A 27768-nucleotide genomic window follows, 5' to 3' on the forward strand; every position below is an offset into this window, starting at 1 on the left:
AGAGCTGGAAGCCCCTGACATATCATTTCACAGTAGGTTGGTTATAGGTGGCAGTATACGATACATTTCAAAAGCTAAAGTCAAGGACTTTCAGTGTTTTTACCATGAAGATAGAACAAATGTCCCATGATATATGTTTAATTATTTTAATTAGATCTGATTTAAATATTATTTAAATATTAATGGTGTATGCATCAAAATGGTACCTCCATGGTACTCTGTTGGTATGCATAACTATATCTGTCTATTAAAATAAACATATTTTTAAAATATTCACCAAAGTACAAATGGTACAACCAGAGGGTCTTTTGATAATTCCCCACTTTGTGAAATACAAACCGTTGGTTTTCCGTGGTTGTACTGTCTCCAGATCTCTCGGACCTCCCTGGAGTTTCTTCTTCAGCTTCTACCTTTTCTTTTTTTTTTTTTTTTTTTAAAGATTTATTTATTTATTATATGTAAGTACACTGTAGCTGTCTTCAGACACTCCAGAAGAGGGCGCCAGATCTCGTTACGGATGGTTGTGAGCCACCATGTGGTTGCTGGGATTTGAACTCTGGACCTTCGGAAGAGCAGTCGGGTGCTCTTACCCACTGAGCCATCTCACCAGCCCAGCTTCTACCTTTTCTACAGGGGAGCCCCTGGGTTCTGTTCTCACTCTTCTGGATCAGGCTTTTTCCATGTGAGCTAAAGTACTATCAACTGGAGGCCCTTTGGAATGATGGGGGAATAACTGTAAGGCAGGATATGAGAGCACCCCTTTTATTACACAGTCTGGGGCTTAAGAACGAGCACAAAGTCAGCCACCTTTCTTTATACAGTTATCTGTGATGACTTTGTTCACATTCATTCATTCATTCGTCCCTGTAATACTGGCTTTCTGGTATGTGCCAAAGTGCTGAAGCATCCTGGAGTGACCTTGATAATTGGCTTAAAGACGCAAGCAAGCATGGAACCCGAGCCCTGTGGATTTCTTTCCAAACTCCCCCAGACTCACTATTCTGGTACATTATAGACCTGCCTATGGGGGAAGAGATACTCTTTTGGATGCCAGGGTCTCTAACCTCACAAGTTATGCAGAGTCACCTGCCTACTCGGAACAGTTGAATGCCTTGCATTTATATCATCCTTTGGAGTCTGCAACAGGCTATATGGCTTATTGTTTTGTTGTTCGTTCGTATTGACGTTTTTGCAACAGTGATAGATGAAAAGAGTCTTTTCATTCATTCCCATGTGAGCCTCTAGGTTCCATCCCCGGTACCGCCAAGAAAAAAAAAAAAAGAAAGATGATTTAGGATAGGCTATAACATTTTTAAAAATCCAATTGGGCCAGGCGGTGGTGGCGCACGCCTTTAATCCCAGCACTCGGGAGGCAGAGGCAGGCGGATTTCTGAGTTCGAGGCCAGCCTGGTCTACAAAGTGAGTTCCAGGACAGCCAGGGCTATACAGAGAAACCCTGTCTTGAAAAACCAAAAAAAAAAAAAAAAAAAAAATCCAATTGGGATTACTTTTGCAAAATAATGTGACTTCTTCAACTGTGCATCCATGGCAAAACAAATGCACGCGCTATGTATTAGTAAACTTAGCTCTAAATACGGCTGAAATTTGGTGAGTAATGTGATCATTCTTCGCAAGCATGCCAGCTCCTATCATGTTTAGAACCCTGTGTTCCGAGGTGCTCAAGTTCACGTAAAGGAATTTGCTAAATAAATCCCTGGCAAGCTTCTGTAGCCGTAAATACTTTCAAGTAGAAATGGCAACATAACACACCCACGTCAATACCTAAACCTTCGGAGTTTAGGTCGCTTGTCATCTGAGGTTTTACCTGCTGGCTTCCCCTAAGGTGCATGTCACTTACTGAATTTTACGAACTGAGGAAGACAGCAATCCATTTAAGATAGCTGATTCCTCGGGGCCCCACAGGAAAAGTGCACGCAGAGGTACCGCCCTGCCAGGGTACGTGGGCTTCCTCCAAAGTGGCGTTTACACCCTAACCCCGCGTGGGCCAGACCGTAGACCCCCAGAACCCAAACACCCTAAATTCTGGAAGATGATCACAGGCTATATGCACTTTGAGACACGTTTGGGACGGGCTGCTAAAAAGAAGTGTGTGGTTCTTGGGAACGGTGCAGGATGAGGATAAACCACGAGTGAAAGTGCGCCGAGTGGGGGGAGGGCCGAGGGAACAGGAGTGATAGAGAGCGACCCACACATAACATACACCCCACGGAGCGGAGCGCAGGGCTCGGTCCTCCGACCGACAGGGGGCGGGCTCCAGTCCCGCGTGGCGCCGCGCCTGCGCTTCCTGCCCCTCCCGGTCCGGGATGCTGCTACCGCTGCTGCGGAGAAGCTGCTTCCCTTCCTCGACTCCCGGCGGCGGCGGCGGCGGCGGTAGCGCGGAGCGGGTGGAGGGTGCGCGGGGGCCCGGGGCGCGCGGACGGCGGCCCGAGCGCGAGCCGTATGCGTGCATGGATCCCAGCGCCGCGCTGCACCGGCGGCCCGCGGGCGGCAGTCTGGGCGCGGTCTCCCCGGCGCTGTCGGGCGGCCAGGCCCGCCGGAGGAAGCAGCCCCCCAGGCCGGCCGACTTCAAGCTGCAGGTCATCATCATCGGCTCCCGCGGCGTGGGCAAGACCAGCCTGATGGAGCGCTTCACCGACGACACGTTCTGCGAGGCCTGCAAGTCCACCGTGGGTACGCCGGGCCTGTGGCGGGTGGGCCTGGGGGAGGTCGGGGCCCGGTCCCTGTCCCCGTGGAAGCTCTGACCCTCTCCCAGGGCCACAACGAATCATCCCACGGATGCCCCGGCATACCCGCCGTGGGCACATCTGGCATCCGAGCCGCGCACAGCCCGGGTCTCCGTGGAAGCCCGACCCTCTCTTTTGGCCAGACCGAGTTTTTCCGTGGCCTTTCCGCGGCTGTCGGACCCCCGGAGCCCAGACAGTCCCTCCCGGAGCCTTCTCCGGTCATGAGGTTCGGGTGATGCATCCGCGGAAACTCCCGGTCCGTTACTCCAGCTCGCCCAGGAAAATGGCTTTGTGAACCGAAAGTAGAGCTGAAGGCCACCCACCAGTGCAGTGCCCCGGGGTTACTCACCATCTTAAGCGGGTCCGGACCTCGCAGCTTTGCAGGCTGGAGGGATGGACCAAGGTTTGCTTTCTCATTTTCCGTCTATTTTCGTGGTTTACAGAAAAGAAGTTTGTTGCAGAGACAGTTCGCTCTAAAGCTACACTCGGGTTTCTTTCTTGTTCTGTGCACAAATGTAGGGCAAAGGGATTTCAGCTGTGTTTATCCTTGACCTCAAATAACCGGGTGGATAGGCGGGCAAAGTAAGGGCGATTTCCCGGCACCTACCCGAGGTCGGTGAATTACGGGGAAATCCATAGGTAACGCTCCTGTTACCTTCCTCGGGATCTGAATTTGAAACTGCAAGGGAATGTTTTTAGTGACACTGGATTGACAGGGCTTGCCATAGAGGTTTGTTGGGGTTATGGGAAACAGTTGAGCCCATGGAAAAGCTACTTGGAAAACTCTCATTTGGGGTGGCTTATAGAAAAGGGGGGGTAACCAGGAGGGACTGGACAGAGAGTCAAAACTTCTAGCGTTCTCCTTGAATCCCAGCCCCCAGGAGAGGAAGGTGGATCTCCGAGTTCGAGGCCAGCCTGGTCTGTCTACACAGGCCAGCCAGGGCTATGCAGAGAGACCCTGTCTCAAAACAAACAAAATCTCAGCTTGGAGGTTTGAAAAGCTAAACACTAATACACATATTTTCCGTTGTAACCATTGATGGTTCCCGTTTTCAGATGAGAATTCTGGAAAGAATTTCAGGGACTCTCTTTAGATCGTAATTGGTAAGTTGCCGGGTAACAAAACTACCACGGTTCTAAGTACTTAGACAGGAAAATTAAACCTCCAGTTTTCACACTGACTTAAATTTCCTTTTTGATTATGCCCCTTCATGCCTTTTTTTTTTTTTTTAACAGACCATTTTGGAAATATTTATGCTCCTTCTACCCTGTTTGGTTTTTTTAAATGTTTGTCTTGGGGATGTGTTATTAGAACCCAGTAACGTAATTATACCCACTGCAAATATCCAATCTTGGATCCTAAGAGTATACAGGGAGTTATTAACCAGGAAATGAGGCTTATATTGTTTTGTTTGTTTCTGACATAAGTGCAGTAGGCTTGAATGCAATTGAGAATTACCAGTCGTTTATGGCCCCACACTTACATATGCAGAAATGAAAGCTAATGGTTATATTTAATGTAGAAGGGAAATAGGACTGCAGCACTAGGAAGGCTCGAGGTGACGGACCCGGGTGGGGAGAGCTGTCCTTTAGGACAGCACACCTACATTCTAGGAAGGTTTCCTAGGGCTTATAGAAGTGGATCCGTGGAGACCTGTCCTGTCCTCCTGAGAAAGATGGGCCCGCCCTATGAGCTTTCCCCTTGTTGGCAAAATGAAACTAGCTTGGGACATCATAGAATTACATAGACTATCTGGAAATGAGCGGAAACAGGCCTCCTTACATACATAATTATATGTACAAATATACAGGTGTCTCCCCACACTGAGAGTGGTTGAATTTTTCCCTTGAATGTTTTTGTTTACTTCATATCCAGCCTTAAGTAATTAATTTCAGTAAGTGTTTCTTGTTGTGGGGAGTTCAGAGAAAGATGGTGACCATAACTTAAGGAAAGCCTGAAGACACTACATGCTAACAGGTGCCTCTGCCTCTGCAGCTCCTGCCTCTGGGTTGAGTTATTTTCTAGCCAGCCTGTGGTTTGTTGAGCACCTGCTGTGTGTTGGGTGTTGTGCCGCCTGTGGGGTAATGTGGAAGCCTAGCGTGGGCTCAGTGTGCAAGTGGTGCCAGCAGGCGCCAGATTACAGTGCTCAAGGGGAGCACGGACACTGAAGAGTACTTAACACACGAGCCTCCTGGCTGGGGCCAAGGGCTTGTTAGAGGATTCCTTCCCACTGAGCTCTGAGGAGCCAAGTTCATTCCTTAAGTTCCTTTAGAAAATGCTGTTTAAATATGACCCTGGGTGTGGTATTAGCCTTGTAGCTACTGCTTGAGCAGAGCTTGTAGGTCTTCCTGTGGCCTGTTTTCTAGTTCCTTCTCAGCCTAATACAAAGAGCCCCACAAAGAAGAGGAGTGTCTTCCCTGATGCTTTTTTTTACTGGGTCAAGGCTGCTTCTGGAAGAGACCACAGTCCCGGAGCATGTGTCCACCAAGATGGGTCACATGGCACCTGTCATTCAGAGGCTAGAACGGGCAGGGGGGGAGGTGGGGCCTGAAAGACACCTTTGACAAGGAATCAGACACCTGTGGACCTTGTGTAACAGGATCTGTGGAGGTAAATGAATGTAAAGTTTGAATCAGTGAGACATTGATATTTTTATTGTTATGATTAATAATCAGTGCATAGTGGGCTTAAAACACCTAGAACTCACAAGGATGTGAAAAGATACAGTGTTTAAATTATTTAATGGAAATTATTGTGATTTTTTTTCAAATAGATTTGTATTTGCAGAATTGAATTAGTGGAATAATCAGCCAGCGCTGGTTATTAATAATTAATAAAGGGGCAGCTTTATGAACGTAGAAAGGTAGGAAAAGAAAGATTGTTTGCTACAGACGTTGGCATCCAGCTGAGCTGAAGTTCACAGGCTCCTGTGCCAGATTTCCTAGTTTCCTCTTTGCCTAGACTGGTAGTTCAACCTCCCTGATGCTGTGACACTTTAAGACAGTTCCTCATGTTGTGGTGACCCCCAGCCATAAAATTATTTTTGTTGCTACTTCATAACTATAATTTTACTACTGTTATGAATCAATCATACTGCAAATATATGAGATGCAGGATCTCTGATATTCAGGATGACCCCTGTGAAAGGGTCGTTTATCCCTCAAGGGTTCTTGACCCACAGGTTGAGAACCTCTGGCCTAGCCAATGACTGACATACTGACCCACTTTCCTTCCCTGGATATCTGTGTTATTGTTAACATACTTTACATGCTGTGACTCCCTAGGTAGGTGAGTTCGAATTGTCACTTTCTGGGTGAAAGATATAGAAGCTGTGCTGAATATGTCTTCCTTGTACTGTATTCCCTTCATTTAGTATAAATAACTTTTTAAAAAGTATAGCTCAGGGGAGCTGGAGAGGTGGCTCAGTGGTTAAGAGCACTGACTGCTCTTCCAGAGGTCCTGAGTTCAAATCCCAGCAACCACATGATGTCTCACAACCATCTGTAATGGGATCTGATGCCCTCTTCTGGTGTGTCTAAAGACAGCTACAGTGTACTTATATATAATAAATAAATAAATCTTTAAAAAAAAAAAAGTATAGCTCAGGGCTGGAGACTTGGCTCAGTGATTAAGAGCACTTGTCCTTGCAAAGGACTCAGGTTCGATTTTCGATACCCACACCTCCTCAGGCACCAGGCATTCATGTGGTCACAGACGTACATGCAAGCAAAATGCACCTTAAAAATAATAAATAAGAAAGAAATTTTCTGTTTAAATAAAAGTATAGCTTTTTTAAAAGCAATTAAAATGTGTTTATTTGGGGGCTGGAGAGATGGTTCAATGGTTAAGAGTGTTGCTGCTGTTGTAGAAGACCAGAGTTTATTTCCTGGCACCCACATGAGGCAGTTCAGAACTGCCTGTAATTCCAGCTTTAAGCAATCAGACACTCTCTCCTAAACTCCTACACTAAATGACCTTCCTGCAATATTTATAAGGCATGTGAAACATAAGTGTTGTGTTTAGACTTCAGTCCAGTCTCTATCATCTCATTATATATATGAAAATATTCTAAAACTTTTGGAACACAAGTAAATTGATGTAAAGTTATCTAAGCCAGAACTCTCTTATTCCTGGACAGTACAATTTCCCCTTAAAAATGCTAGAGACTGCCGTGGCATCATCAGTTATTTTATTTTGTCAAGTAAGTACATTTTAAAATCCCACTATCACCAGCTGAGAGAGAGACAGAGACAGCGACAGAGAGAATGATAATGAAGAAGTAGGAACGATCAGATAACAAATTTAAAGCTCTTTGAATTTCCCTCTGAGGACCTCAGACCTCTGCCGAAATACTTAAAGCTTCCCAGCCCCACCTTTGAAAAGGAAACATCTCAGAAGACATCAGAGAAGCACCTCTGAGCTAAGGTCTGAGGCCTAGTCTCAGAATACAGCTAAGTACTTAGAGAAGGGATGCTAACTGGTGGGCCACAGTCCTTGTGTGACCTTCCTGGGTGTCCTCTATAGTTCATGCTGGGGTGGGTGTGCCTCAGCTACTGGGGCTAGGCCACCCCTGCTGGAGTACTTGAACTGACAACTGAATTGAGGGCCCGTAAAATAAAACTGGTGAATGACTTAAGTCCCTGCAGGCAAAACACCCATGCACTTAAAATTAAATGGAGAGGGAGAACTAGGGGGAAAGTCCCTAATTCCCTTCCTAAACAGCCAGGCCTCCCTCCCGAGTCACCCCACCCCCTGCCAGAGTGATGTGCCCTGACTACTCAGGGAGAATAGAGAGAAAGAGGAACTGAGGTTTGGGTCGCCAGGTACAGGGAATAGTACATAGGCTGTGACTGGGTTTATTTAAGGGGGTTAGTGTAAGCCCACAGGCTTGTGCAATGTCCAAGTTGTGACACCTGGTTATCTTTCTATCTACCTGAAAGCTATATTTCAGAGAAAGGCTGTAGATTTTGGAGTCAGTTGTATAGGGAAAATTAAAAAAAAAAAAAAAAGTTAGACTTGGCCCCAGAGCTTTCCCTTTATTTCTGCTTCTCATACTGAAGAGGAAAAGTTTTATTATGACTCTATTTATTATGGGGTCAGAGTAGAGATGGCCTCTGTTCCAGCCTGTAGACTCAGCCAGAAGCAGTCTGTTACAAGCCCTGGAACTGGCTGGAGAAGAGAGAAGAGGCTCCTCTGAGAATGATAGGTGAGAGATGTTTTACTGCCCAGGCATCAAATAAGTTGTTCCCAAAAAAGCATTGGCTTGAACCAGGAAAGAAAACATGGCTTTATACGGTAGTCACTAAGCAGATATTTTTGAGGGGTTTTGTGTATCTGCATCAGACCATTCTGGGAGCCATTTAAATAGGGCACAGAGTTAACACCTGGCTTATCCCTTCAGAGGGGATGTGTGTCACAGAGAAAGTGACAATCCAGTGTAAGAAAGAGGTGAGAGCTGTTGGGTTTCACCAGGGGGAAGAAACTGGTTGTATCTACCTGTTTTCTTCCTGTTGTATAGCTTGGATGTTGGAAAAAAAAAAAACACGTGGAAAACAAAACTACATTCAGAAGCGCTACCCTTGAGTGTGGTTATGTTGTTACTTAGTCCTGGAAAGCCAGGAAGCAACAATACAGACCTAACAGGAGCAGGGTATGTGCGGCTTGAAAGGTCTCCCTGTCTGTTCTCCTCAGTCTGACTCTGACAGGCTGCTGACCCCAACCCTTGTGCTGTTTATTAGCAGTAAAACAAGCAACCTCTGGCGGGTGGGCGTGGAGAGTCTTCCTGTTCCTAGCCCTTCTTAGTGGAGAAACCTCTGAACTCTGCCGGAAACCCTGTGATATCACCATCCCCGGTCATGCTTTTGTAAAATAAAAAGTTAGTTTTCTCCTGTTGTTAACTAAAATAAAATTGGAAGCCAAAATCTTTTTTTTTTTTTTTTTTTTTTTAATTTTGACTCAAAAAGAGAAGCTCTTGTCATTCCTGCAGCCACCACGGCCTTTCCATGTGCTGGAGAATTCAGTAGGTAGCTAGCTAGTCCTCAGTTCTGGCTCTTCTGCATGTTACCAATGCTCCTTAAAGCACACCACTCACTCCCCTTGGGTCCCTCATACCTGAAGAGAGGGCTGAGGAGGCCGGGCATGGTGGTGTGCACCTTTAATCCCTCACTCAGGAGGGCGGCAGAGAAACCAGCTACGTCCACAAAGCAAGTACCCTGACAGCCAGAGCTACACAGAGAAACGCTGTCTTGAAAGAAAAAAAAAAACAAAAACAAAAAGGAAGGATGGAAGGGTGGGATGGGGGAACCCTCTACCCTCCCTAGCTCACAATGCAGGAATAAGCGTGGTACCATGTCTTAGGTGCCTGGCCCAGAAAGGTAATTCATCATGCTGTTTTCCATAGAAGTGCTATAAATGCAGAAACCACCAGGAAATCTGTCTCCTTGAACCACACATAGTGTATGCGGTACAGTAAGTGTCAGGCACCGGCATGGTGAAGTAGAGCCACCTCACAGTGTCTGCACTGGGCAGCAGTAAAGCTGGTTGAGCGCTTGGCTTTCCCCAGCTGTTTCCTACCATAAACGTTTTTCTTCCTCTCGGGAGTAAGGTGGTCCATGGCGCAAAAAGTAGCAGACATCCACTGATGTCAGGTTTCCTTGACTTGTGCATAATAAAGTTCACTCAAGGGATACATGGCAATGAAATAACACACATTAGCCTCTTAGAGTAGGACCTAGAACACAGCAAACACCAGGACAATTAGTTCTTAGTTGTTTGACTTAAACGAAGGGAGAAGCACCATTTTCTGAGATTCTTCCTGTATACTTCGGTGAAAACAGAGCATGCTCCAGGAGGCGTGGCCATTCAGCAATCCCCTCCCCTGCCCTATGCTGTGTCTCTGGCTATTGGTTCTTGTGGCAGTGTGTTCTCCTCATGTGTGGGACTGCGGGGTCTGCTTTTGTCAAGGCCAGAATGAAAGGGAAGGCAGAGCTGCAGATGGACCTGTGCTGTCCATAGCCCAGAGAGCGTCTGTGATGGAGCATGGTCCGTTTACAACTCCCCTCCCCCTTTTTAAAGATTTATTTTATGTGTGGGGGAGTTTTGCCTGCAAGTATGTCTCTGCAGCACATGTGTGCAATATCCTCGGAGGCCAGAAAAAGCTGACGCAGGTCTCCTTGAAGTGAAGTTGCCAATGGTTGCAAATTCCCACGTAGATGCTGGGAACCAAACCTAGATCCTCTTTGAGAGCAGCCTGTGCTCTTAAACCACTGAGCCATCTGTCTAGCCCTCCCTCATCCCCGTTGTGCTCTTTAATGGTGTCTTTCTCAGAAATGATCACAAGATTTCATAATTAGAATATTATTTTTAGTTTTCCTGAATCCTCACAGTAACACAGCGTAGGGAAGAAAAGTCAGCCAAAGCTATGAGACTTCACACAGAAGATAGTTTCTGGGGTTGATAACAATGTTAACGTGCAGCTCTGGAGGCAGCTATACTCATCGCTCTCCTTCATGGTGAGCAGGCTTAGCTCACCCTTACTCTTCATAGGCCACACAGCTTGGGCAGGAGGCACATTTCCTTCAACAATAGTAGAGCTGTCTGTCACACACTCGGCGCCTCTCACCCAGTCTTGACACATCTCTTACTCTCAGTGCCAGTGCAGGGATCTAATGTTCAAAGTGGCTGACATCGTTGGTATAAGTACTTTGCCGGAGCTATAGTGTCACAGCCATTTTACGTGGAGACCTGTGTCAGAGCCTGGGACTCCATAGCTGTGTTAATGTCGGGTAAAGTCCACTGCGGTCTGGGACAAGCTGAGGTCTTGGGTTGGCAGAGAAGCAAGGTGATCTACTGGACGGGGAAGCTGGGAGGCTGCTTGTTATCAAAGACTTGCGCCCCAGTGTTGTTTCTTCTTCAGGCAGGAAAGAAATGTGAAGAAAGAGGAGTCTGTGTATTTCTGCTGTTTTCATTTTGTAACTTCTTTTTTTTTTTTTTTTTTTGGTTTTTCGAGACAGGGTTTCTCTGTATAGCTCTGGCTGTCCTGGAACTCACTTTGTAGACCAGGCTGGCCTCGAACTCAGAAATCCGCCTGCCTCTGCCTCCCGAGTGCTGGGATTAAAGGCGTGCGCCACGCCCGGCTTATTTTGTAACTTCTTAGGGCTCAGAAAAAGCAACAATGTTTTGAAAATGTTTTTCCCTCCTGGCCTTCCTAGGCAACCAATTCCTTAGGCTATGAAAGACCATCCAGAAGGAAGCAACGTGAGGGTCAGGTCTCCTGACATGATGTGATGCTAATGGGCCATTTACAGAACACAACACACACCTTCTCAGCCATCTGATCACATAACAACCTTGCATTGTGCACACAAGTGCGAACTTGAATCGGGATTCTGCAGTTGTGTAAGCATGTGGTCCGTCAGTTACTCCTCCAGTCTCTGTCCGGTGTGTCCCCTGCGGGATGACATGACAGTGCCCACCTGACTGGGCTGCCATGAGCTTTGGGGATGAGGCACTAAATATGACTGTCATTGCTATTAAAACAAATGAAGGTTGAGCCTGAGTCACAGTCCCTCAGAGACCACACACTGGCATTGGTGATGGGGAGCCTTACCCTGTAAGCTGAGTCCTTTCTGGAAACATTGTTAAACTAGTTTCGGAAGATTTCTAAACAACTGGAAGCTTAAATGTGGGTCCCTGTTACCAGAGTAATCTGCTTAGGGGCTGACCACTCCATGCAAAATGATGGGGTAAGTAATTTGTTACCATAGTGATCACTGGGCTGAGTGTGTGCAGTCTTAAGTCAAGCTGCCTGTGTTCTATACAGTTACATAGGAAGTAAAATGTATCTTACTCCCACACACACACACACACACACATGGGAGCACAGGTGTTCCTATCTGCTGCTGCCATTTCACATCTGTCTCCTTTGCCTCTTTAAAAACAAACAAACAAGCAAACAAACTGGTCAGTCCTGGCTATCGCTCATTTGTCCTGTTAGTCAGCGTTTCTCCTTGAATTCACCACATTTAGTGGAGTAGAGAGGCCGACTGTGAGCCTGGGCAGGAAGCCAAGGATGGTGGGTAACTGGGAAATGTGCAGCCTATGGGTGAGACCAGCAAAGAAAGGCCAGAAGAGTGCCAGGAATGGGGTAGAAGCGGGTAGGTGTGGTCAGGGAAACTTCCCTGGGAAATCTAGGATTTAAAAGGTTTCTGGGCAGACAAGAAGGTTCTCTAAGAGTACATGGCAGGGGAAGGCACTTTGTTGCCAAGTGCACGGTGTGTTAATGTGGGTCAGTGTGACCCAGCTTCGGGGGCAGGGACTGTCCCCATTAACCCAAAGGGTAGTGAGGAATGTTGCTTGCCTGCTAATCAGGAAGCCTCTGAGAGGGCTGGAGAGGTGGCTGAGTGGTTAAGAGCACTGACGGCTCTTCTGAAGGTCCCAGGTTCAAATCCCAGCAACCACATGGTGGCTCACAACCATCTAATGAGATCTGACACCCTCTTATGGTATGTCTGAAGACAGCTACAGTGAACTTACATATAATAAGTAAATCTTTGGGCCGGAGTGAGTGTTGACCTGAGCGAGCAGAGGTCCTGAGTTCAATGCCACATGATGACTCACAACCATTTGTACAACTACAGTGTACTCAAATAAATAAATAGATAAATCTGAAGAGGAGGAGGAGGAGGAGGCCACCTCTGAGAAACTGTTTTCAACAGGGTGACAGGCTCTTCACCCCTTGAGTATGCAGTTCTCCACTCCTATCTCCACTGACTGTCCCTAAAGCTCCTGTAAACAGTTGAGACTGTTGATGGCTTGCTATGATTCATTAAGGACCGTTAGCATTTCTGTGGCTCACAGCTGCTGCAGATGTACGACATGAAGCCGTTTATACTTGGGAGGTGAGGTTTTCAGACAGGTCCGATAATATAGACGTGTATTAATACAAAGATGTGTGTCCAAGTCATAGGTTGGACTGAGTTTCCAGTCATTACAAGCTACTTGGAGCTGTTGTTAGATACAGTGCAGGCTATTTTATTTAAAGGGGACAGTTTTGTTTGTTTGTTTGTTTATTTATTTATTTATTTACTTTTGGTTTTTCAAGGCAGGGTTTCTTTGTGTTTCTTTGGCTGTCCTGGAACTCACTCTGGACACCAGGCTGGCCTCAAACTCATAGAGATCTACACATGGGGTAAAGAGGTGCTTCACCCAGCTCTTGCATTCATCCATTCACTTATTTATTTATTCATTTTGGAGAGGAATAGTTTTAATGAGCTGTTTCCATTTATAGACTTGGGTTTTTTTTGTTTTGAGTTTGGTTTTTTTTTTTTTTTTTTTTTTAGATTTACTTATTCTAGGCCATGAGTGGTTTTGCCTGCAGCACATCATGTGCACACAGCTCTTGCCGGGGTCACAAGAAGGCATCAGATCTCCTGGAACTGGAGTCACAACTGGAGTTGTGAGCTGCCATGTGTGTGCTGGGAACTGAACCTGGGTCCTCCTCTTTGAGAACAACAGCCGCCCTTAGCCACATTTCGGCCCTGGTTCATACACTTAGAGATTTAGCCACTTACCTGCACCGGGACTCTTGTGTTGAGGTTACAGTGTAGTTGTGTTGTGATTCCTCAGTGCACACACTCGGTTCTTCTCAGTGGCTGAGCAGGTTCCTTGTCCTGTTTAGTATCTGATGATACCCAGGCCCGCTTCTTCATTCCGAGTACTAATGCCTGGTCCTTTTCTTCGTTCATTAAGCTTCGTGGTTAGAGACATGACCCTTGTGGAGGCCTGCTAAAACAGGCAGGTTTTTCAAGCTAGTTGAGAAGGAGTGGGGAGCACGTTCAGGCCCAGCATGATGTAGCAGAGAAAACTCTGTCCTCAGGACACAGATGGCCCACACTGGCCATGTAAAGGGTTCTGTCAGTCAACTGGAAGCAGAGCTCGGGAGAGATGATGTCACTGGCCAATTCTCTTCAGTAAAAGAACAAATTTACAAATGTTACCTCTCCCTTAACTCAGATTCTGAAAACAAATTCATTTGAAGTTGGGGGTAAAGTGAAATCAAAGAGGCTGGCAGGGTGTCTGTCTAAGGGCCCCCGCCTTGGAGGCTGATGACCTGCCCCTTGGTATCCACGCTGTACAGAAAGTGAACTCCTGCAAATGTCCTCTGACCCCCACCCCTTGCCCACTCTCACATGCCACAAACACAATAAATAGTAAGTAAGTAATTTTTTAAAGATTTATTTACTTATGTACTCTGTCTTCATGGACACCAGAAGAGGGCATCAGGTCCCATTACAGACGGTTGTGAGCCACCAGGTGGTTGCTGGGAATTGAACTCAGGACCTCTGGAAGAGCAGTCAGTGTTCTTAACCACTGAGCCATCTCTCCAGCTCCCAACAAACCACTGTCCTTACAATCGTAACCTGAAAGTGTGTAATGTGAATTACAGATCAAATGCAAGGTGCCATGACTGTTTTATTTCATTTTTTAAAAATTAAATTACAGGCTGGAGAGATGGCTCAGCGGTTAAGAACACTGCTCTTCCAGAGGTCCTGAGTTCAAATCCCAGCAACCACCTGGTGGCTCACAACCATCTGTTATGGGAGATGATGCCCTCTTCTAGATTTGTCTGAAAACGGCTACAGTGTATTCATAGAAAATAAATAAGTAAATCTTAAAAAAAAAAAAAAAAAAAGGACAGTGGTTTGTCACCAAGATGTGCCTTTGACTAGTCGGAGCAGCAGTGTGGTCTTGCCTCCAAAGTGTTGCTCTAAGGAGCTGCCACCTCAAGTGAGTCTCAAGGCCATGAACTGCTCAGACCTGCTCCTGGGAACCAGTTGACTTTGGGAAGCAATCAGCTGGAGAATTAAAAGTGAGGTTATGTTAATCAGCCTTGCCAGTCTGGTGTAAAGAATTACTAATTGAAATGTGCCTGGTGTGGTGGGGCACACCCTTTATCCCAGCCGGGAGGGTCTGTAAGTTCCAGGCCAGCCTGGTGTGCAGAGTGAGTTCCAGGGAAGCCAGGGCTGTAAAGAGAGGTCCTGATTCAAACAAAACACAAAGAACAAGCATTTAAAAAGAAGAAGAACTGAAATACAGGAGACTTGTCTCCTTTGTTCTACTGTGACGTTTTATATTTTTGGAACTCCTGTGTCATATATCTAAGGACTGTCCACGGCTCAGGCTTATAAACACTCAGGCTTATAAACACATCTTGTGTTGCTAATTTTAAAGCCAGTCACATGTCTGTCTGTTCATCTCAGATGTCATCTGACCAATGCTGCTCAGATCCAAAATGGATGAGCAGAGAGGACAGGCAGAGACACTGCTGCGCCCCACCTGCGCATTCTGCTGCCTGGGATGGTCCGTCTGGGCCCTGGCAGGCAGCTGGGGAGTAGACCCAGAAAGGAAATGTTTCCAGTGCTTATAGTCAACGAGCATCTCATCTCTCTATTTGTAAATATTATGTTTTTTTAAAAGTATGGCTTCAAATATTTTTTTTCTATAACTATAAAAGATAATTAGATGAGATTACACAAATGAAAACTTGGATTTTTTTTTTTGGAATTTATTTGAAGCTTACAGGTCTGTCTTTAAAACGAAAAAAATATATGCGATAGTTTGGTTGCGATATTAAAAATGAATAAAAATTAAAATCGAATATGCTTATCAGATGAGTAGATTTCTTTTTCGTGCTGAAGTCTTACTTTGTTACCCAGCTTGTCTCAAGTACACCACACCTCAGCCTCCTGAGAGGCTAGGAGTCCAGGCTGCCCGCATAACCTGGCTTACTATACACAGTTTTATAGCAGTTTGTTCCTCTGAGATGTACTGAGTCATGCACACACCGACCATCACTCGGGAGGGCTAACGATGTTAATATTAATAGTAACTTCTAGATTCAAACAAAGGCTGTTGGAATCAGGAGTCATAAATTAGCTATAACAGGCTGCGTGTGGAGCTCGAAAAAGCCGTGGAGCAGCAGGCCTCTGCACACTGAGGCCAGGGCACCCTCGACCCTCTCACTTTGGAATTTTGGGGATACCGATTCTTTCCGTTTTTCTGAGGGGCACACATAAGAAGGTCTCCTTGATACACCGAGTCTCACTGTGTCTCTCTTGGTTTGCTTATATTCATTGGTTTCCTCTACACCCAAGAAGGGCTCTTTGATACACTGTATCTTTATTGCTTTGCTTCATAGTCATTTGTTTTCTCTGCAGGTGTTGACTTTAAAATCAAGACTGTAGAACTAAGAGGGAAGAAAATTAGATTACAGATCTGGTAAGTAGCAGTGTGTCCCAGTCATGCCCTGTATGTTTAGCAGTCTACACGCTTGGCCACTAAGCCGAACCCTGAGCCCTCTCACCTGCCCACTTCCCTTCACTCCCTTTAAAATCAGAAGAAGAGCACTTCCCGGGAGCCGCTCCTCCCTTCACACTTCCTTTGCACCTGGGGTGAGCTGCGGGAGGCTCTCTCCCTGTGTTTTCCAACCATGGACATGTCTCCAAACTCCATCATTGAACCGGGTGCTTCATCATTGGCCTCACACTCAGCATGCAGCTCAGTGCTAGACCTCTTTGCTTGGCATGTACAAGGCCCTAGCTTCCACCCACAGCACTGCTGCGGGGGAAAGCTTGTCTTTGTGTTTGTAAATTACTGCATGCTCTTCAAAAGATACCAGTATGTATGTTCGTAACCATATTGTCAGGTGGGGGACACACATCACCTACACAAGCAGCTCGGGGCCCTTATGCTGCTACAGTGTGGACAAGGTGTGGCAAGCGTGCCCTTTCTTGCCCACTTGTGGGTGCTATGTAACTGGGGCCTCTTCTGTGTACCAGAGGGGGACCCAGAAACCCCATCCAAATGAGAGAAGACTCTCTCAGTTCAGCCTAGGAAAAAAGAAGCCAGGCCAGCAGTGTTTTAACTGTAGTTGATGCTTAAATCTTTCTCTTCCCTATTAACAACCCACAGTGACAGCTAGAAGTACCCAACTGATGTTCCTGGTCAGCTCTGTGGAAGAAAGGGCAGGGTCTGGCCTGTGTGCTTTAGTGGTGGCCCTGCTCAGCTCAGTGGTTTGAAGAATGCATTGTGGTTCTCAAGACACTGGGCTGGCACACTCAGCTTACTAACTCCTCTTGGCAGGTCGCCCTCAGCTCTGACTGTCTGTCCACCGTCTGTGTGTGTGCTTTCATCTGCGTTAATCGCTGCCACATCTGTGCTATCACCGGTCATCTAACGCTTGAATGTTAGTGGCATGTCTCCATCCTTCATCCATGTCCTTGTCTGGGGCACAGCTGCAGCCAAGCCAGCCTTGCTCAACTGGCGTCCTGAGGTAATCACTTTCATTTGGTCATCTGCAACTGTGTGACCCACATAAGGGCTTCTCGGGTTTTATGGTTTTGTTTCTAACAGTTTTGCCTAAATACTTAGATAGCAAAAAAATAAGTATTTGTTACACTAGTCCACAAACAAGGTAACAATCTTTGTATAGTTCGTTGCTGTCTGCCAGATTATCTTTCATGGCCTGAAGAGAGAGAATGCTTAGCGGTTAAGTCCACTGGCTGCTCTTCCAAAGGATCAGGGTTTGATTCCCAGAACCCATAGGATAGCTCACAACTATCTGTAACTCCAGTCCCAGGGATCCAACACCTTCTTCTGACCTCCTTGGACCCTAAGCATATACTTACTACACACCTATACATGCAGGAAAAACACCCATATACATAGAATTTTAATCTCTGACACAAGCAAGCTCCTTCAAGACAGCTTTTGAAGGGTTCAGGACATGTCCACCTTTGTGACTAGCGTCTGTGGCCGTTGTTCTTTGTCCTGAGAAGAGTGATGGAGCTAATATTAGAATGTGTGGCAGCTGGTTTGAGTGGGTGACGGGCAGACTATATCCTGGGGCTGGAGAGATGTCTCGACAGTTAAGAGCAGCTATGCGCTGGTGAAGGACCTGAGTTTGGGTCCCCACACCTACACTGCAGGGCTCACTCACAACTGCCTGTAGTTCCAGCTCTAGAGCATGCAACACCCTGTGGCCTCCAAGGGCACACTCACAGGTATACATAGTTAGAAAAGGGTTGCCTTTTTTTTTTTTAAAGAAAAAGAAAAAAAGCTATATCTGAATAGTTCCTTTTGTTGGTTATGGCCTCTCTTACAGTGTCTTTGGGTCTGATCAGTTCCTGGCTTCCCTTATGGAAGCTTGGTCCATGAAGTTGGTTGTGTGTATTCAGCCACGTGGGGTTCTCAGAACACTTTTCTCTTAGATGGGAAAGCAGTGCCCAGAAACTGCCCTCTGCCAGCCTGTAAATGTCTAGGCCATGGACAGGACACCGGTGGCAGTCAATGGGGAAGAGTGGTGGTGTGGTCTGGGTTTACTGAAAAGCTGATGGCACACTTGGGTTGGATTATCCCAGTGCTGGGTTAGGAAGCTCCTCCTTCTCGTCAAAAAGTACCTAAGGGGAGCAGCTTACAGAAGGCTGCTCTGTCCCGGCTTGCGGTTTAAGGAGGTACAGCCTTCACAGTGGAAAGGACTCGAGGCAGAAGCCAGAGGCTGCCTGCTCCCATCTCAGCAGCCCAGGAACAGAATGTGAATGTTGGCTGGCACTCAGCTCCCGCCTTCTCCTTGCTCCTGGCTTTATTCAGGCAGAGTGCCCAGCCCACTGTCACTTGTTCAGTACTGCGCTTACTGTTCGCTCATCCTCTCTGCAGACCTCCCCTTCCAGGAGGCCGTGTAACTCACCAGTGCCCTGGGTGCTGTTCAGCCTGACTGAGCAAGTTAACAGTTCATCGTAACCTCTTTTTCCTGAAGAGATTTCCAGAGTGAATCTTATTTCTATAATAGACCAGCTATCTGATTAATCATGCCATACTCAAATGACTTTCTTCTGAAATGTTTTATTTAAAAGATAAAAGGTGAGCCAGAGGAATAGCCCAGTGATTGAAATCATTTTTTTCCCCTCATTTTGCAGAGAGCACAGGTGTCAGGCTCCTCTTTTATTATTTCTTTGATAAAAGTAGAGATCAGATACACTCATCTGAAATCCTTGAAACCACTAATGTCTGGGATTTGTAAAATATTTGCTTAGGTACAATGAAAATGACTTGGATGTGGGTCCCAAGTCTAAACAGGAAGCTCGGAGACAGATAGTCTTACGCACTATCTCTAGTGTGCCTGCGTCTTTTGAAGTCACGTGTGGAATTTCTCATGTGTGACACTGCCAAGCTGGCACCCAGAAAGGTCTTAGAACATTTGGACTTTTAGACTGAGGGGACTCAGCATCTGCTGTTTGGAGTGCAGAGTCCAGGGCAGACCCCGGGCTGTTGTTGTGAATCTTTTGTATGTTGTCTTCTCTGCCATTCTGTCACCAGCTGGAGCAGGACAGTGGGTGCATAGGACAGAGCTTTCCCTCCCCGGTTGCCACAGAGGAGCTGTAAACAATTAAGATTCTTCTTTTTTTTTTTTTTTGGTTTTTCGAGACAGGGTTTCTCTGTGTAGCCCTGGCTGTCCTGGAGCTCACTTTGTAGACCAGGCTGGCCTCGAACTCAGAAATCCGCCTGCCTCTGCCTCCCCAGTGAAGATTCTTCTTGATAATTCATCCTAATGAAAATACTGGGGGCTGGTGAGATGGCTCAGTGGGTAAGAGCACACGACTGCTCTTCCAAAGGTCCAAAGTACAAATCCCAGCAACCTCATGGTGGCTCACAACCATCTGTAACGAGATCTGACTCCCTCTTCTGGAGTGTCTGAAGACAGCTACAGTATACTTACATATAATCAATAAATAAATCTTTAAAGAAAGAAAGAAAGAAAGAAAGAAAGAAAGAAAGAAAGAAAGAAAGAAAGAAAGAAAGAAAGAAAGAAAATACTGAACTGAAGAGTCCTACACATTGAGAATCCCCAAGCTTGGGCTGTCTGTCTCGGTGTAAGATCACATATTGTCTCTGCCACCTTTCTAATTCCTTGATTGTGTTTAAAGCACCATTTTTTTTCTCACTACTTAAGTATTTCTACTCTGTGTGTCACTAAAACAAAATGTGCCCAGGAGTATGTAGTTTCTTGAATTTTGTGCATATATACATATAAAAACATGTATGTGAATATATATATATATATATATATATATATATATATATATGCTTGTGTGGATATGTATATATGAGGGCAGATGCCTGTGCAGTTCAGCAGAAGGTGTCTGGTCCCCTGGAGCTATGATTATAGGCACTTGAGAGCCACCTGATATGAGTATTGGGAACCAAACCTGGGCCCTCTGTAAGAACAGTGTGCGTCTTCACTGCTGAGCTATCTCAAGTTACTGTGATGAAATAGACCTGAAGCCTTTGAAATGTGTCTCCTACTTTTGAGACAACATAGGATTGACAGGTTGGTTGGCAGACCACATCATTTTATCCATTGGCCCAGTCATCACTGGAGGGGAATTTTGTCTCAACTGGCATTAAGGATGCCCTCACGTTTCCCTTAGTCCTCTGCTTGGAAGAGGTGGAAAAATTCATAGTAAAGTTGGTTCCCTGTCCTGCCAATTAGTGCCACTTACGTGACTGTATTAGACAGCAAAAAGAATCTTTGAACCAGGGCTGGAAAGATGGCTCAGAAGTTACACAAGCACACACTGCTCTGTTGTTGTTGTCATTGTTGTTTTGAGAAAGGATCTCATATGCCCTGGAACTCCCTCTGTAGACCAGGCTGGCCTAAAACTGAGAGATCCAGCTGCCTTTGCCTTCCCAGTTCTGGGAGTGAAGGTGTTTGTCACTGTGCCCCGCTGTCACTGCTCTCCCAGAGGACCCACAGTCTGGTTCCTTTCTCCAAGGTTGAGGCACACAGACCTGTAACTCTACCCCCATGGGATCTAAAGCCTCAGGCATCACATTCAGGTTCACAGACAGACAGTGTACACATACATGCACATAATTAGCAATAAATCTTTTTAAATATTGTATTACCAAACTGGAAAAATAGAATTTCAGGAATTTTTCACCTTGTACCAGAAGCAAAGACAAAAATGAGAATAAGACCCCATGACAGCCTAGCAATGAGCTCTTTATCATTACAATGAAAACTCCTCTTCCCGGAGGGGAAGAGAGAGAGAGAGAGAGAGAGAGAGAGAGAGAGAGAGAGAGAGAGAGAGAGAGAGAGAGAGAGAGAGAGAGAGAGAGCGCGAGCCCGTGAGCCCGTGAAAATCCATGGATTTTCTCATGGATCCTTTGTAGAAGATAGAGAGACAGCTCTGCAGTTAAGATCACTTGTTGCTCTTGCAAAGGAACCAGGTTGGGTTCCCAGAACCCAAATGGTGGCTGTCAGCCATCCCTGGCTCCAGTTCCAAGGGACCCAATGCCTTCCTTTGACCTCCACAGGTACCAGGCACATACAGTGTCCATATACACACTTGCAGTAAAACACTCACACAAATAAAATAAACAAATACTTAACATTTTAAATAAAGTGGCTCTGTACTGATGTGCAGTAGGTAGTTAGCTGATAACCCGTTGAATGGAATCAACATTTCTCTTGCCCTGCTGCTAGGTGGGTCATGTGTGGTTGACGCGGTCTAGTGTATAGTAGCTTTGAGGAGTAGAAAATAGCTGAGTATTTGGGAAGTGCAGAATATTCACTCTAAGGACTGTTTTTCCTGCCCCAGGCATTCAGAGCCAGGCACCAAAAGCAGGTCAGAGGGTGAGCTTCGCTGGGGAGTGGGAACTGAGGGCGTTTGTTAGTTCTGCGTCTCCCCGTTGTTTTAAAGACAGGCATGACCCCAAGTTTTGATGTCCTGACATCCCTGTTGTGGCTTTTGGATGGAGCATGGTAGGCTGGAAAGGTTGTTCATCTCAGTGGGTAATCTGTCTCCATTTGTGCAATTTAGCTGTTAATCCATACACAAATACATCGTGTGTCTCCTAATGGTGTAGATCAGCCCGACCTTCTCCTGGTCCACCTGTAAGGCTCAGAGGAGAACATCCCCGAATCCTGTGCCCCGACCAAGGTGCAGAAGTGCACAACAAGTGTTTGCACTAGAAGATGGAGTTGGCTACCTGGGTGGTTTGAGAACTGATTTTTACTACTGTTTCCTAGGGACACAGCAGGGCAGGAGCGATTTAACAGCATTACCTCAGCCTATTACAGAAGTGCCAAGGGGATCATACTCGTATATGACATCACCAAGAAGGAGACGTTCGATGACTTGCCAAAGTGGATGAAGATGATCGATAAGGTAAGCATCGCCTTCCCTGTTGTGGCCTTCAGCCTGTACGCATCTCACTGTTAAAGGGATTAGAGCACTCAGCATCCATAGTGGACCGAACGCCATCTAAGCCGTACTGATGGGGCACTGGGGAAATACATTACCCAGCATGCAACGAGAACAGGCTTTCATTCCGGTCCCAAGGACTGCCTGACTTCAAAACCCATCCTCACTCCTTCTGCTCTGTCTGCCACTTCCTCAGAGTTACACTAAAACGGGAAAGTTTGTGTGGACACCCATGGGTGGTCCAGGGTTCTAGTCGTCCTCAGCATGGTGAATGTCTTTCAGGTCCTTTTGAGCAAGACATTTCCCTTCAGCTGGATGTTGAGTTCTTGCTCAATTTTGAGTGAAGAAAATCTAGTAGTATCTTCGTGGTAATGTGAACTGTGTTTTGCTCTAGGAAATGTGTATAGCGGATGCACCTTTAGAAGACAGCAGCTGGAACTGAGATGTGACTGTGTGTATACAGTTGACCACAGTTTCAGAGGTTTTGTCTCCAATTCCTTTATGTTACAAGCACATAACAAAACAGGGGGTGTAATTGACTTCAGACCTGACTGTGTCTGTATGTCTTACAGCTTCTGGAAAAAGGTTCTCGTCTGGTTTTACAAGTTTTCAGTGTGTGTATCTTCACTGTATGTTAGGGTGTGAGAAATAGGAGCGCCAGGCATGGCAGCAAGTGCCTTTAATTTCAGCACTCTGGAAGCAGAGGTGGGCAGATCTCCAAGAATTTGGGACAAGCCTGGTCTACCTGACAAGTTCCAGGTCAGCCAGGGCTACACAGAGAATCTCAGTAACCGGAAACACTGGAGCAGAGACAGGCCTCTCCTTCCACCTGCTCTGCCGACAGGGTGGGTGTGAACGGGAAGACCTCAGTCCCAACACACCTCCCGTGGATAGGTTTAGGGATATTTATGGGATAAAGAAGCAGATGGTTGAGGGTGTGGGGAAATGATTGGAGGGACTCAGTGGTCTGCTCTGCGACTCTTCAACTGTAGTGGCAATGGTTAACCCTTGAGGCACTCATCCGATGGGGACGATGATGTCAAAAGCCCATCCATCAGACTTGTACATAGGCCCAAGTCAAGAGTCAGGGTTTTTAAAAAAGAAAAAAAAATCTTCAAATCCCTGAAAAAAAAAAAAATGACAGGTAACCATCATGCTGGGGCTGGTGAGAGGGCGTGGTTGGTAAAGATGCTTACTGCTAAGCTGCTGGTTGTCCTCTGACCTCCACATCATACATGCCGTACAGCACGCATGCACACACACAACACAAATATAACGAAAAGAAAATCCTCCCTGGTTGCCCTTCAACTGAGAGTTCTGCCTACCTCCGCCTCCGCCTCCTCCTCCACCTCCTAAGTGCTGGGATTAAAGGTGTACACAACCAAGGCCATTAAGACCTATCATTTCTGGACTGCTCGCCCTGGGCCAGGCTGTCCCATGTGCCATCCAGTCAGGCCGGCGCTCCTGCTCCCTCCCACCCCCTCACCTAGCCTCCAGAGTACTTTGGCTGTGGTCCCCAGATTCTTCCCATGTAGTCACTTCAAATGATGTTTTAGAAGTACACAGAAGGGAATTATTCAAGAGATACTAACATTGTTTAAAGTGAGAGATCTGTTGTACCTACTTTTTTTTTTTTACATTCTTGCAGATATCGCTTAATTTTCCTAAGTGTAGAGTTTACCCTAACTTCATTATAGCCAGGATACATCACCAGTTTTTCTACAGGAGGGCCTTCCCATGTCGCTTGGTGTTCCAGAGCAGAAGGGAGGGGCCTTGCTTGTTTGTATGCACTGTGCTTCACTCTACCCAATTTTTGATGTTTTGATTTTTTTTTTTTACAGTTCTTGGCATCCTTGTGCCTGTCATTTTTAATCATTTCCTTAACAGTCTTAAGAGTGGCTGGGGCCAAGACCAAGGCCATGGTCATTCTTGATGCCCCTCAGAAGGTACTTTCTAAACCACTGTGAGCCCTGTCCACCCCCAGGAGACAGTGGGAGAGAAGGAACAAGAAGTAACAGGTGACAAGCCCTGAGTTTGCATTTGTCTGTCAGTGCATAACGTCTTTAAAAACATCCCACAGTATGCTTCAGAAGACGCCGAGCTCCTCCTGGTTGGAAATAAGCTGGACTGTGAGACAGACAGAGAAATCTCAAGGCAGCAAGGAGAAAAGGTGCGTGAGTGGGGGCTCTCCCAAGCAGCACCCACACTCTGCAGCGTGTCCACTCACTGTCCCTCGCGTGCTGCCAGAGGACCGTGGGTGCCACGCAGTAGTGCCCAGGCACAACCTTCCCATTATTCATTCTCTGTTTTCTTCTTTGGGTTCGTTTTGAAGCAGAAGGCAAAAGCACATTAATATATACTGTATCATTGTGTAAGTTGGCGTTTTATACAGAACAAGTGTTTAGGGTTGTAAATTTTGCTTTCATGATATTTTTCTCTCCTGCCTTAGCTTTTGCTAAGGATACAATCATAGTCACACAATGATATATTTTAAGTGTCAGATACATTGTACGTTTATACTCTTACATACATAATGGGATTTAAAGGTCTCAAGAGATCTGTTATATACATTGCTGTTTACTTAAGGAATTTGCTGTCCCTGTGAACGTGATATTTGAGCATAAATGGGGCTTTTCAGATCCTAAGTCCCCCCTCCCCCACCGTGGTAAATCACAGGGTCTGTGGTCTTGTCAGAGGCCCAGCCTGACACACCCACACGGCGTGGGCGGCACCTTACGGTTAAAGCAAGCACGTGTCTTCTCAGTTTGCACAGCAGATAACCGGGATGCGCTTCTGCGAAGCCAGTGCCAAGGACAATTTCAATGTGGATGAGATCTTTCTGAAACTTGTTGATGATATTCTGAAAAAGGTAAAAAAAAAAAAAAAAAATGGGTGGGTGGGTGGATGGATGCACCTGCTCAGCTAGCTGTTGCTTGAACATGGGCTTGTGGAGTCCTTAGGGTTGATAGGCATTCTGTTGGCTTTGCCTTGTGATAGAACGTTCTATGGTGACTTAGACGAGGACTAGTGACTGTAAGAAGATGAGTGTGGCTCAGTGGTAGAGCTTTTGCCTAGCATCCTTGAGGCCCTGGATTCTGGGCAGTACTGTGTACATAGATAGACTGGGACTGAGAGTGTAGTGCTGTGAACAGTCACAAGGCCCTGGGTTCAGTCTCCCTGTTTATTTGACACTTCCTTTTCTTTTCTTTGTCTCTTCCTTCCCACAAGAGTTAAGTTTAACATAGAAGCCTAGAACAGCACGCAGCCTTGCTGGCTTAGAGAAAAGCCGCCACCGCTTGCTTCCCTCATGCCCTCTCTTCAGAGGATGCTGGGCAGCCTGCCTGAACAGCAACCCATCTCTATAGAGACGGTTCCAGCCGTTAGTTAATGTTCACCAGAAAGGTGATTCTAGGCACCCTGAAACCATCTGAAACCGATGGCCTAACAGTGTAAAACAGCCACAGTGCATGGCACTTAATGACAGCTGTGGATGTTCGTTACGGATACAGTTATTTTTTTCCAGGTATTTTTCTTCAGCGTTTCGTTAAATCGGGCAGTGTAGAACCTTCAGTACAGAGTGCTGTTAAGCACTAACTGAACATGTCACTAAGGCCCCAGGAGGACCAGCCCATAGAGCCTCACAGGTGTGACATGATTCAGAAGTTTATAATGAACCTGGTTTTTTTGTTTTTTTCCGAGATAGGGTTTCTCTGTGTAGCCCTGGCTGTCCTGGAACTCGAACTCACTCTGTAGACCAGGCTAGCCTCAAACTCAGAAATCCGCCTGCCTCTGCCTCCCCAGTGCTGGGATTAAAGGCATGTGCCACCATGCCCGGCCACGAACCTGGTTTTTATGTACCTGGTGGAGGTTGCTTCTTCCTTTAGACAGTGGACCAGTTTTCCACTAGTAACATGTTAAATTTTCATTATAGTAGACTCTGCAAGAAAATGGTGGTTTTTATCGAATTGCTAGGAACCAAGCCTTGGGGCTTTTCACACATACTGGGCAAACACTTCTCACCAGGCTGCTTCCCAGCCTCTTCCAAAGAGCCTTATAAATAATACTTCCAAGACTGAAGAGATGGCTCAGTGGTTAATAACACTGGCTGTTCTTCCAGAGGACCCAGGTTCAATTCCCAGCACCCACCCAGCATTTCACAACGTCTGTAACTTCAGCTCCCAGAGATCCAACACCCTATCCTGGCTTCCTTGGGTAACCGGCCTGTGGCACGCAGGCAACACACCCGTGCACATGGAATGAAAGGTTTACCCTTTAATACAAACCTGCCGTTTGCAGGACTGAGGTATGTCTGTGCTCTCTTCCTGTCCTCCAGATGCCTCTTGATGTTTTGAGAAACGAGTTATCCAATAGCATCCTTTCTCTACAACCAGAGCCTGAGATCCCACCAGAGCTGCCTCCTCCCAGACCACACGTCCGATGCTGTTGATTTGCTACTTTGGAGATGGTGCAAGCGATTCCTAGAAGGGGGAAACGTTCTGTTCTGCACTACAATCACGTGACAATTTCCTTTCGCACTTTGTAACCCAAGTCAGCTATACACTAACTTGTAAATATGCAAATATGCAATCCTGGGTAAGGTCAGGTTATATAAGTTACATACTTCCCTTCAAATTATATTTCCTCATTACCCCAGTGTCTAGTGTAGCACACTGGGAGGCGTAGTACTTCTAATACGAAGACTGGGAGAGGAGAAAGATGTAATATTTCCTGAGTACTATAAATGTCCTTGTTAATTACACTACAAGGCAGACGCTCCGATGAGAAGAGAGGACCTGGTGCTTCGCTTGCTGTTTCAACGAAAATCTACAAAACTGAAGTTTTTTGAAAAGGAAGACATGACAGCCACCTTTTCTTTATTTATGGGCTTTCCCCACATGGCACCTCAAGGTTTGGAATGTCTCTGCCCCAAAGCAGAGCTCCCTCACGGCTACAGTGAGAGCACACATGGGCCATGTAATGAGAGGGTTCCTGGATAGGGGACTGGACTTGGTCCCGAGGCTGCAGAACTCTGGGTGTTTCCCGTTGGCTGTGACCTGCTTTTAAGAATGAAAAGGTCCAATAGAGAAAGAACGGAAGGGCTGGGATTGCAGCTCAGCATTTGAGCATCTGTCCAGCGTCCGTGAGGCTCTGGCTTCAATCCCCGTCATCGCAAGGAAAGAAAGAAAAAGAAGCGTTTTTGAAACTATAGAAAAGATTTTAAAATCACACTGCTGTCCTACACAAATCCTGTTTAAAGGGATTTTAAGAGTTACATTTTAGTATATCAAAGAATACACATGCATTTGCCTAAACATCCTGTATCTTTGTAATGACGAACTTCTCCCCTTGATGGTGAGGCTTATTCCTATTAAGCCTAGACTGTGTTCTTTAAGTTTTCTTGGTTTTCGCCCCCCCCCCCCCCCGAGGGTTTTTTTTTTTTTCCTGGTCTTATAAGGAATTTGTGAACTCTATCTTTGGTATATCTTTTATTAAGCTGCACTGTTTTGTTTAGTCAAGGTAAATAAGTATGTATTTGAATAACTTGGCGTGTCCTGAGTGTTGTGCTATGAGAAGCATCATGGTCTTTCTACACTAATGAAGTGCAAATAAAATTTTGTATTTATGAATGACAGTTGAATTTGCCATGTGTTTGTGCAGTTATAGATTACACGTGCCAGTCTTTTTCACGAGCTCCGCATCTTAATCTTTTGAGTGTTTTTCGGTAAGAAAAGCATTGCTGTGTTCTGTGGGAAACACT

General features: G+C 46.1%; 1 protein-coding gene across 1 annotated transcript; it reads left to right on the plus strand.

The window, feature by feature from the left end:
- The first annotated feature begins 2309 nt into the window (after positions 1-2309).
- On the plus strand, positions 2310-27642 carry Rab12 (RAB12, member RAS oncogene family). The gene is made up of 6 exons (XM_021149087.3): positions 2310-2691; positions 15963-16023; positions 21836-21974; positions 24091-24180; positions 24775-24879; positions 26344-27642. Exons 1-6 carry the CDS (start codon positions 2325-2327, stop codon positions 26455-26457), a joined length of 876 nt encoding a protein of 291 aa, XP_021004746.2. The 5' UTR covers positions 2310-2324; the 3' UTR covers positions 26458-27642.
- Positions 27643-27768: the final 126 nt, after the last annotated feature.

This window comes from Mus caroli, unplaced genomic scaffold (genome assembly GCF_978045245.1).
Source record: "Mus caroli unplaced genomic scaffold, Mus_caroli_1 scaffold_18, whole genome shotgun sequence".
NCBI lineage: Eukaryota > Metazoa > Chordata > Mammalia > Rodentia > Muridae > Mus > Mus caroli.